The sequence below is a fragment of the Nerophis ophidion genome, linkage group LG13 (genome assembly GCF_033978795.1).
Source record: "Nerophis ophidion isolate RoL-2023_Sa linkage group LG13, RoL_Noph_v1.0, whole genome shotgun sequence".
Lineage (NCBI taxonomy): Eukaryota > Metazoa > Chordata > Actinopteri > Syngnathiformes > Syngnathidae > Nerophis > Nerophis ophidion.
In genome coordinates this window covers 10,645,919-10,658,490 of record NC_084623.1, presented here as the reverse complement: position 1 = coordinate 10,658,490, position 12,572 = coordinate 10,645,919, and the positions used below count along the sequence as shown (strand labels likewise).

The 12,572-nt window shown below is 36.6% G+C and overlaps 1 protein-coding gene across 10 annotated transcripts in view; it reads right to left on the bottom strand.

Moving 5' to 3' along the window:
* tns1b (tensin 1b) overlaps positions 1-12,572 on the bottom strand; it is a 362,081-nt gene that overhangs the window by 239,872 nt on the left and 109,637 nt on the right. For all 10 annotated transcript variants that reach the window (XM_061918387.1, XM_061918396.1, XM_061918397.1 and 7 more), the window contains exon 3: positions 12,416-12,453. In XM_061918387.1, the coding sequence (XP_061774371.1) occupies positions 12,416-12,453 (38 nt within the window). The remainder of the gene's footprint in view (positions 1-12,415; positions 12,454-12,572) is intronic.

Sequence of the window (12,572 nt, the reverse complement as noted above, 5' to 3'; positions counted from 1 at the left end):
CGTTTCTTTTCTGCTCTGCCCCCCTCTCCCTCATGAAGGGGCGGGGGGGACCCGGGGTGGACCACTGGCCTGTGCATTGGTTGGGGAGGTCTCTGCGCTGCTGACCCGTCTCCGCTCGGGATGGTCTCCTGCTGGCCCCACTATGGACCGGACTCTCACACTATTATGCTAGATGCACTACGGACTGGACTCTCACAATATTATGCTGGATCCATTTGACGTCCATTGCACCGGTCGCCATATGGGGGGTCCCCACATCTGCGGTCCTCTCCAAGGTTTCTCATTGTCCCGTTGGGTGGAGTTTTTCTTTGCCCTGATGTGGAATCTGAGCCGAGGATGTCGTTGTGGCTTGTGCAGCCCTTTGAGAAACTTGTGGTTTAGGGCTATAGAAAATAAACATTGATTGATTAATTGATTGATTGATATTATTGTTAACCTTATTGTTTACATGCTTTTTTTTGTTTCTCTTTGCTTTGGGCTTATTGGACCCAAATTAAAATAAAAACTAAGAATCATCTTTTGAGATGATGTACTTAGTCCATATGTACACAAACGTGTACTTCATGTTTAGTGACATGCTAATTCTTATTTTTACACTTTCCAACTTCCATTGTATGTTATACTCTTCTGACACCACCAGATGGCAGTATAAGTGTCCACATAAGAGGCCGCAAGACCCCAATTCAGTAGTGTACACAATTTTGTAAATAAGGGCTTAAAGGTGCCTTTAGAGCAGGGGTCACCAACCTTTTTGAAACCATGAGCTACTTCTTGGGTACTGATTAATGCCAAGGACTACCAGTTTGATGCACACTTAAATAAATTGCCAGAAATAGCCAATTTGCTCAATTTACCTTTAGTAAATAAATCTATATATATAAAAAAAATTGACATTTCTGTCCGTCATTCCGTCATACATTTTTTTTCCTTTTACAGAAGGGTTTTTGTAGAGAATAAATGATGAAAAAAAAACACTTAATTGAATAGTTTAAAAGAGGAGAAAACATGAAAAAAATGAAATTTACGTTTTGTATAGTGAGTTTATTTTCAATTTCCGACTCTTTAAAATTCAAAATTCAACCGAAAAAAATGAAGAGAAAAACTAGCTGATTCGAATCTTTTTGAAAAATAAAAAAAAATAATTCATGGAACATCATTAGTCATTTTTCCTGATTAAGATTAATTTTAAAATTTTGATGACATGTTTTAAATAGGTTAAAATCCACTTTGAAATAAGATTTAAATTTGATTCTACAGATTTTCTAGATTTGCCAGAATATTTTTTGGGGAGTTTTAATCATAATAAGTTTGAAGAAATATTTAACAAATATTCTTCGTCAAAAAAACAGAAGCTAAAATGAAGAATTAAATTAAAATGTATTTATTATTCTTTACAATAAAAAAAAAATACTTGAACATTGATTTAAATGGTCAGGAAAGAAGAGAAAGGAATTTAAAAGGTAAAAAGATATATGTGTTTAAAAATCTTAAAATCATTTTTAAGGTTGTATTTTTTCTCTAAAATTGTCTTTCTGGAAGTTATAAGAAGCAAAGTAAAAAAATAAATGCATTTAAGTGTAGACCGAGTCTTTAAAATATTTTCTTGGATTTTCAAATTCTATTTGAGTTTTGTCTCTCTTAGAATTAAAAATGTCGAGCAAAGCGAGACCAGCTTGCTAGTAAATAAATATAATTTAAAAAATTAGAGGCAGCTCACTGGTAAGTGCTGCTATTTGAGCTATTTTTAGAACAGGCCAGCAGGCGACTCATCTGGTACTTACGGGCGGGTGACCCCTGCTTTAGAGGTTTAATACCGGTTTATTTTAGAAAGCGGTACATATTTGAGACAATACCGCCATACCGGTATCTTTTGATGTGCCTTTGTTACGGGCTTTGTTTTTTTTTTATGGAGTACAATTGACCATTAAATGGTAACACCCAAATAAGTTTTTCAACTTGCTTAAGTCGGGGTCCACGTAAGAGACCAGTATATACCGTATTCCGCCATTCGGACTGAAAATACCGTGGTATCAGTCTTGGTCCATGTCGCCCAGGTAGTTTCTCTCTCAAAACAAACTTGATCGCAGAGACTTAATAAGTTCTGCTCCGAAGCAACAGTTTGATTCTGTCTTGTTAGAAGACCATATTGTGGTGTTGTGTCAACTTAGTCGAGAAATTCTTGCCCATGTTGTCATTGATGCGCCTCCTGGGTGAGGCCGTTCTTCATCTAGATGTGAAATGTTGCTTACAAGCCCGAAATGATTTTTCTTTTTTTTTTTACATAAACCTCGATGGACAAAGATGCACACGTTCATGTAGCTCAGGGCTATTCAACTAGCATTTGGCCCAGAAATGACACCTCAGTTCAGTTCAGTTCAAAACTTGTGAGACTTAAACACTTTTTGCTTCGAATTCCTAAAATCACAAGGTATAGCTCGGTTGGTAGAGTGGCCGTGCCAGCAACTTGAGGGTTGCAGGTTCGATTCCCGCTTCCGCCATCCTGGTCACTGCCGTTGTGTCCTTGAGCAAGACACTTTACCCACCTGCTCCCAGTGCCCTCCACACTGGTTTAAATGTAACTTAGATATTGGGTTTCACTATGTAAAGCGCTTTGAGTCACTAGAGAAAAGCGCTATATAAATATAATTCACTTCACTTCACAAGAGTGCTCCTGTTGTGATTTGGAACTGGGACCACATTGGCAGATACACTTGCACTGACATTTTAACCTTTCTAGCAAACATAGAACACTGCAGCCAAACTCTTGATTGACATAACAGACGCCTTTAAGTCCTCTCCTTTAAGACAGTTACACAATTTGGCGGGATTTCATCTACGGTCCGTAATATCATCAAAAGGTTCAGAGAATCTAGAGAAATCACTGCACGTAAGCGATGATATCACGGACCTTCGATCCCTCAGGCGGTAATGCATCAAAAAGCGACATCAGTGTGTAAAGGATATCACCACATAGTTTCAGGAACACTTCAGAAAACCAGTTCCAGTCACTACAGTTTGTTGCTACATCTGTACGCGCAAGTTAAAACACTACTAAGCGAAGCGAAAATAAATGTATCAACAACACCCAGAAACGTCGCCGGCCAAAACATCCGTGAAGGCACCATTAATGCTGAAAGGTACATGCAAGTTTTTATGAACGCCACTGCTTATTTCAGCAAGACAATGCCAAGCCATGTGTTACAACAGCGTTTCTTCGTAGTAAAAGAGTGCGGGTACTAGACTGGCCTGCCTGTAGTCCAGCCCTGTCTCCTATTGAAAATGTGTGGTGCAGTATGAAGCCCAAAGTACCACAACGGAGACCCCGGACTGTTGAATAACGTAAGATGTACATCAAGCAAGAATGGGAAATAATTCCACCTGAAAAGCTTCAAAAATTGGTCTCTGTGAGGGTTGTTCAAAGGAAAGGCAATGTAAGACAGTGGTATGTAAGCGATGAAATTACGGACCTTCGATCCAGACGGTACTGCATCAAAAAGCGACATCAGTGTGTAAAGGATATCACCACATGGTTTCAGGAACACTTCAGTAAACCACTGCCAGTAACTACAGTTCGTTGCTACATCTGTAAGTGCAAGTTAAAACTCTACTATGCAAAGCGAAAAGCAATTTATCAACAACACCCAGAAACGTCGCCGGCGAACACATCTGTGAAGGCACTATTAATGCTGAAAGGTACATACAAGTTTTCATGGACGCCCCTGCTTATTTCAGCAAGACAATGCCAAGCCACGTGTTACAACAGCGTGGCTTCGTAGTAAAAGAGTGCGGGTACTAGATTGGCCTGCCTGTAAGCCAGACCTGTCTCCCATTGAACATGTGTGGCGCATAATGAAGCCTAAAATACCGCAACGGAGACCCCGGACTGTTGAACAACTTAAGTTGTACATCAAGCAAGAATGGGAAATAATTCCACCTGAAGAGCTTCAAAAATTGGTCTCTGAGTGTTGTTCAAAGGAAAGGCCATGTAAGACAAGCAAGGAATTTGTAAGCAAATTGTCGAACAGTTTTAGAACAACATTTCCCAACGAGCTATTGCAAGGACTTTAGGGATTTTACCATCTACAGTCCGTAAAATCATCAAAAGGTTCAGAGAATCTGGAGAAATCACTGCACGTAAGCGATGAAATTACGGACCTTCGATCCCTCAGGCGGTACTGCATCAAGAAGCGACATCAGTGCGTAAAGGATATCACCACATGGTTTCAGGAAGACTTCAGAAAACCACTGACGGTAACTACAGTTCGTTGCTGCATCTGTAAGTGCAAGTTAAAACTCTACTATGCAAAGCGAAAAGCCATTTGTCAACCACACCCAGAAACGTCGCACACTCAAATTTATAAGCGCAGGCCTAAATTTACCGCATGCCTTTGGAAATACGATAGTTGAATATCTCTGCTGTAGAACTAAGGCAGGGGTAGGGAAGCTATGGTTCTAGAGCCAGATGTGGCTCTTTTGATGACTGCGTCTGGCTCTCGGATAAATCTGAGCTGACGTCGCTTAACACGATAAGTAATGAATAATTCCACTTTAGTGTTAAAAATATTGTTCAAAATATAAAACATTCTCATGCATTTTTAATCCATCCATCCGTTTTTCTACCGTACCTGTTTAAGAAGTTGCGTTAATGGTATGAAGTTATTTATTTACTATTGGTTAGTGTGGGGCTTGCCCACCTGGGGGTTCTTCAGACCACCGAGCACCGACATGAGACCCTGTTTCAGGGTTACAATATTGTTTTATTTTTCAATAAGTCTCTCAGTTGCTTTCCAGCAAATGTTTTTTTTTGTCTTTCGTCCTCGATTGTGCTTCGGCTCCAGCTCCAACCCCGTCTCTCCTGCTGGCTGCTGCTTATAACCGAGCGGCAGGTGATTACATAACAAGGCCCGGATGGGCCATCTACGTACCTGTCGCTGATTTCGAGGCTGATCCTGGCAACACCCCGCTTCGCTGCAGGCCCGCAGGCCACGCCCCCCCTCCACAGTTAGCTTCAGAATAACAATGTTATTACAAAAAAATATTATATGGCTCTTACAGGAATACATTTGAAAATATTTGGCTTCTTGACTCTCTCAGCCAAAAAGGTTCCCGACCCCTGAACTAAGGGATCCAACCCTGTACTGGATCCGTCTTTAATAGTGTGAATGTGGACTGATTACGAGTCTGATCTCGATGTATAAGAGTTGTTATCAACAGGTAACATAGCGCAACACTAAGGCCGACATGTAATTCCGAAGAATTGACCCCCGAGGCTGCCCGAGCGCTGATAGCCATCCAGTCCCTCTCCTAGTCCCTCCCCTTGTTTTTCATCTCTGCTTTGTTGGCAAATTGTTTCCTGTCGAGGATGTGACATTTGCAGCTGAAATGTTTAGAGAAGGAAATGCTGCTGTGATTTTTGGAGGTGGAATGTTTCACTTTTGAGCTCCAGAGGTTTCATCGACGCCTCCCACAAACGTGGGCTGGCTCACCAGGGGGTAAATGTCCCTAACCGCTAGGGCAAGGGTGTCCAAACTTTTTCCACTGAAAAATCAGAGCAAGTGGGGGCCATTTTCATCATTTTTCTTTTAAAAAACAATACAATATATGTATAAAAAATACACATTCAGGCCCACACCATAATTCTGATCATTAGGATGGGTGGCCAAATACTTTTGGCAATATAGTGTATAATTGAGCTCATTTGATATCCTTTACTTTTATCCTCTTTGTGTGTCACTTAGTTTTGCATGTTTCATGACACACTATGTGTATGTAATATGGGCTGCATTGTTCCAGACCACAGCAAATATTACCTAGCTTTTTAGTATTTACTAATGCTTATACTGTTGTAAAAATGTGCAAAATAAATATCATTTTTTTAACATTTCTGGCAACAAAGTTTTGCCTCAGCCTGTGACACATAGTCATTTTGATATTAGGCTATTATAGCTAAAATAGACACCTACATCATGTGTTGCCTTCATTATAATACTTAAAATATATACGGCTTCAGACTGATCTGGGTTTTTTTGTGTGTTTTTTTGGTCCAATATGGCTCTTTGAAGGTTTTGGGTTGCTGACCCCTGGACTAGAAGAAGACAGCCTGCAGTTTCCTTTAACTTGGGCACACAAGCCTATGGCCATTCTGAGCCAGTATTTTCCAGAAGTTTTCTCATCGTCTGAGAAGTGTCATGGGTTATTTGTTGTTGACGAACCCCAAGATGCAGAGATGGAGGCAGGCATGGAATGTGAAAACATGATTTAATGAAATACCAAGACAAAAACAAAAGGGTACAAACACAAAGCGCGCACGAGGCGGATAATCAAACAAAAGGAGCTAGCCTGGGAGCTAGAAAATAACGAACAGGAGCTTAGCGTGGAAGCTAGCGGGTAGCGAACAGGCAAACAGAAGTCGTACTTGTATAACGAAAAATAAAACGGAAGCAGGGAACAAAAAACAGTAAGCTACAAACATCAACTGAAAACAGCCTGCCGCTACGCTGCAAAGACACGGTACGACACGACAGGAGCGATAACACATCACAAGAGTGACTAGACGTGACATCGACAAGACAATACAATGATCCAGTAACTGACACAAGACAAAGCAGGTACAAATAAGAGCAGGCTGATTGGCAACAGGTGTGGCCAGGTGCCAATCAGCCGCAGCTGAGGAGGAACACAGCACTCAGGGAACAAGGCAGGAAGCTGACAAAATAAGAGCACTAGACAGGAACTAAGGACAGGAGATACTAAACACAGAGGAAACAGACAACTAAAACTAAAACATAGACAAATTGTCAGGGGAAAGCCTGACAAGAAGCCTCTGATTTACTAATAATTTCCAAGGGTGTAAAAATGAGTAGAATAAATATTACACTCCGGTCAACGACGATTTGCGTCAGCCTGTGACACTTAGTTATTTTGATAATAGGTTATTATTGCTAATATATACATTTCCATCATGTGTTGCTTTCATTATAAAACTTCTATCAGACTTGTACTTACTTCCGGACAGGCTAAGCTCCTCCAACCTCCGAGGACAAAGCTACGAACAATGGGAGACCGGGCTTTCTGCTCCGCCGCTCCCAGTCTGTGGAACGCTCTCCCTGACCACCTGAGGGCACCACAGACTGTGGATGCTTTTAAAAAAGGCTTAAAAACCTTTCTTTTTTTAAAAAAAGCCTTTTTTTTTTAGATGCATGCATACTAGTTATAACTATTTGGCTGATCTAGTTTTTATTTTTATTATTTTTTTATTATTATATATATATATATATATATATACATATATATATATATATATATTGTCATTATTTTTTTAATACACTGTAGCACTTTGAGGTTGTTTACTCAATGTAAAGTGCTTTTTAGAAATAAAATGTATTATTATTATTATTATTATTATCATCATTATTATTATTATCACTTTTATTTTTTTGCGGCTCCAGACAGATTTTGTTTTTTTGTATTTTTTGTCCAATATGGCTCTTTCAAGGTTTTGGGTTGCCGACCCCTGGACTAAAAGAAGACAGCCTGCAGTTTCCTTTAACTTGGGCACACAAGTCTATGGCCATTCTGAGCCAGTATTTTCCAGAAGTTTTCTCATCGTCTGAGAAGCCTCTGATTTACTAATGATTTCCAAGGGTGTAAAAATGAGTAGAATAAATATTACACTCCGGTCAACGAAGATTTGCGTCAGCCTGTGACACTTAGTTATTTTGATAATAGGTTATTATTGCGAATATATACATTTACATCATGTGTTGCCTTCATTATAAAACTTCTATCAGACTTGTACTTACTTCCGGACAGGCTAACCTCTGAGGACAAAGCTACGAACAATGCCCCGCCGCTCCCAGTCTGTGGAATGCTCTCCCTGACCACCTGAGGGCACCACAGACTGTGGATGCTTTTAAAAAAGGCTTAAAAACCTTTCTTTTAAAAAAAAAAGCCTTTTCTTTAGATACATGCATACTAGTTCTAGCTATTTGGCTGTTTTAGTTTTTATTTTTATTAATTTTATATTACATATATATTTTTTGTCATTATTTTTTTAATACACTGTAGCACTTTGAAGTTGTTTACTCAATGTAAAGTGCTTTTTAAAAATAAAATCTATTATTATTATTATTATTACTTTAAATTTTTTGCAGCTCCAGACAGATTTAGTTTTTTGTATTTTCAGTCCTCTATGGTTCATTTAAAGTTTTGGGTTGCTGACCCCCTGGTTTAGTACAAGGAGTCTACTACGGTGTTACATTGTCACCAGGATGTGATGGAAGTTTAGCGTGCGTGTCACCTCATTTGTCAGAAACCAACAACATTCTAACGGAACCCTGATTCTTTTAACAGATGAGTTTGAAATATGTTTGGACGCTCGTTCGCAGCTCGAAGAAATGACATCGCCAGAACTCAACAGCTGTTGTCACAACAACTACAGTACGTCCTGCTGACAGAAGGAAAATATACAGTAAGACAGGCCTATAATAAATGGTATAAATAAATAAAGGCACTTTCTGACATAAAACGTGGTATTTTAACACTTTTTGATGGATAAATGTAGTCTAGGTATGGTGTTAGTTTATTCTGAATATGCATACCTATAACAATATCAGTTGTATCATAGCTATTTGGAACACATTTGTTTGTACTCGATCTGTAACACAACAGTGAATAAATAAATACATGAATAAATAAATACATAAATAACTAGACAAATGATTAGGAATGAATAAAGTTATCATGAATAATTATTTAAGTAATTTATGGTTCACAATATAAGATAATGAAGGTTTTCTCCTTTTTAATAAGGTTCAAAATGTGTATCGGGATTTTCCCTCCTTGTACTTTGAGTTCGAACAGTTTCTCAAACTGGATCATATTAGTACCATATTTTTCCGACTATAGAGCGCACCTGTGTATAAGCTGCACCCACTGAATTTTAGAAAGAAAAAAAGTTTGGTATATATTATTCGCATTGGACTATAAACTGCAATATAATTATAAATATATTTTTTTTTATTTATATACATATATATTTTTGTATTTTGTATATTTATTTTGTCATTTTTTTCAATTACTATTACATTTTTTTTTTTAATGAGGATCCATTTCTAAAAATATGCTTTCAGGCCACATAACAGAGCGGGTGGTTCTTTTCTTCTTGGGTCCGGAGGACACAACGTCCACAGTTTCCAAAAATAATTTGAAATGTGGACTTGTCAGACCATAGAACGTTTTTCCACTTTGCATCGGTCCATGTTGGATGAGCTCGGGCCCGACATATATGGCGGCGTTTCCGGGTGTTGTTGATAAATGGCTTTGGCTTTGCATAGTAGAGTTTTAACTAGCACTTACAGATGTAGCGACGAACTGTAATTACTGACAGTGGTTTTCTGAAGTGAAGTGAAGTGAAATTGAACAGTTTCTCAAACTGTATCATATTAGTACCATGTTTTTCGGGCTATAGAGCGCACCTGTGTATAAGCCGCACCCACTACATTTCAGAAAAAAAAAAGATTTCTATATATTATTCGTACTGGACTATAAGACGCTATATATGTAAACACACATATATATACACACATATATATATATATATATATATATATATATATATATATATATATTTGAGCTCATTTAATATCCTTTACTTTTACATATATATATATATATACATACATATATATATACATATATATACATACATATATATATATGCATATATATATATACATATATATATATAGTTTTATATATATACATATATTTACATATTTATATATTTGTATATATATATATATATATATACAGATGTATATATGTATATACACATACATATATATGTATATATATATTATATATATATTTGTATGTATATATATTATATATATACATATAAATATATATATATTTGTATGTATATATATATATATATATATATATATATATATATATATATATATATATACATATATTATTTACATGGGAAAGTGTTGTAAATGTTAATTTACGTACCTAATTGTTTCCAAACGGTGTCTGTAACAAGGCAGTAAAACGGTCGATCACACAAAACAGAATTTATCGTCATGGACTCACTAGCTACACAATCTAAAAGTTAAAGTTAAAGTCCCAATGATTTTCACACACACACACACACACACACACACACACACACACACACACACACACACACACAATGGGTGTGGTGAAATCTGTCCTCTGCATTTGACCCATCCCCATGTTCACCCCCTGGGAGTTTGAGAAAAAGTGTTGTACATTCTTGAGTAGCAGGTTACAGTTTGCTTTGTGTATTATTTCCAAATCATGAATTTCAATGTTTTTGATTCAATAAATAAAAGTTTTGAATGTCCCCTCAACATCTTTTATCATTCTAACTGACCTCATTTGTAACACGGTTAGTGAATGTAGCGTACCTTTGTGGTTGTTTCCCCATATTTCTACACGGTAACCCAGATATGCTTTCCAGTTTTCGGTTGTTAAAGTTGTTGAGTTTTAATAAAATAAAGCAATGTGGCGAGAAATCTGTTTAGCCATTTTGTTAGTTTCTCCTGTTGGCCTGCCCTGCATGGCCAGAGCTTCAATGGTTTTTAGTACAGACTGCCAAGCACCCCTGGCATTTCCTGTAAGTCAAACAGGGGGGTGGGCAAAGCTGGCAGCTTGCAATTATTTTAATGGAAACCAAATGAAGGCTCCTGTGTCCTCCATAGTATGTACAGTAAGCAGGTGTATGCCTACAGTAAGTATGTGTTCTGCACAACTTTTACATTCACTTCTTCCCTAAACAACACAAATCAAACAATGGCTTGACATTAGGGAGGTTCCAGTTAGGGTTTATAACAAGAGATGTCCGATAGTATCGGCCGATAGATGCATTAAAATGTGATATCGGGAATAATCGGCATTGGTTTCAAAATGTAAAACGGTATACGGACGTAGAGAGAAGTACAGAGTACCATTAAACCTTAAAAGCACTGTCTTTGCGTACCGGCCCAATCACATAATATCTACGGCTATTCACACACAAGTGAATGCAGGGTATACTTGGTCAACGGCCATACAGGTCACACTGAGGGTGGCCGTATAAACAACTTTAACACTGTTGCAAATATGCACCAAACTGTGAACCCACACCAAACAAGAATGACAAACACATTTCGGGAAAACATCCGCACCGTAACACAACATAAACACAACAGAAGAAATACCCAAAACGCCTTGCAGCACTAACTCTTCCGGTACGCTACAATATACACCCCTCTCTACCCTCGGTTGATGTCGTAATCGGTAATTAGGAGTTGGACAATTGGGCATCTACATCAACTATATGATTTGCCTGAGAAGCTGGACAGGACAAAAATAAAAACATAAAAAAGTAATTTCAAAATAATTTTAAAAAAAATAAATAAAATGAAAAAATGGAAAAAAAATTAAAACATTTAAAAATTAAAAACATTTACAATTAAAACGTTGAATACATTTTTTTTTATTAAATATTAAAACAAAAACAAAATAGTAATAAAAAAATAAAATATAAAACTGAAAATAATAATAAAATAAAATACATTTAAAAATGTAATTAAAAAAAATACAAAAATGGAAAAAAAATAAAACGTTAAAAAAATTAAAAACATTTAAAATTAAAACGTTAAATACATTTTTTTATTAAATATTAAAAATACAAAGATACAAAAACAAAATAGTAATAAAAAAATAAAATATAAAATTGAAAATAATAATAAATTAAAAAAACACATTTAAAAATGCAATTTTAAAAAAATACAAAAATGGAAAAAAAATAAAACATTAAAAAAATTAAAAACATTTAAAATTAAAACGTTAAAAAATAATTAAAGATTAAAAGTAGAAAGGTAAAAAAAATACAAAATAGTAATAAAAAAATAAAATATTAAATTAAATAAAGACAGCACTGAACATCATAATGGCGGTTACAGTGCTAAAAAAAAAAAGTATGTAAAACGTCCGGTGGGCCAGATTGAAAATCTTATTGGGCCACAAATTTTGCCCAGGTCTGCCTTAAAGTCTTTTAAGGTAAATGTGGCTGGTGTTGCCCTCTCTTGTGGTAATAAAACATTTGTTTTTAACATCATTTCATGGCTTTATTTACACCAAATTACATACATTACTGATTGGAGTACCAATACATATTGGTATCGATCAAAAATATCGGTATTAATGTCAATAAAATGCAAACAAACATGCTGCCTTGCACAGCACAAAAGACTTTGCGGGACATAAAATGTCCAAAGTACAGCAGCTGCATGCACACACGCATTAAATGACGTCTCCTCAACTGTGACATTTTCCCTTCGTCTGTTGGTGTGTGTCTTAAGTTCAATAACCTGTTTTAAGAAGTAAAAAAAAAAAAACTTACCTTGGGTTCACATTTCTTGTGGCAAGCAACTCGACACACTAAGGAAGAAAAAAAAGAGAAAAAAAAAAGGATAGAGAATGATTAACCCCGGCATATCATAACAATCTTCCAAACAGGGAGGTCATTACAAGTATGAAACATGCACAATAAGTCTGAC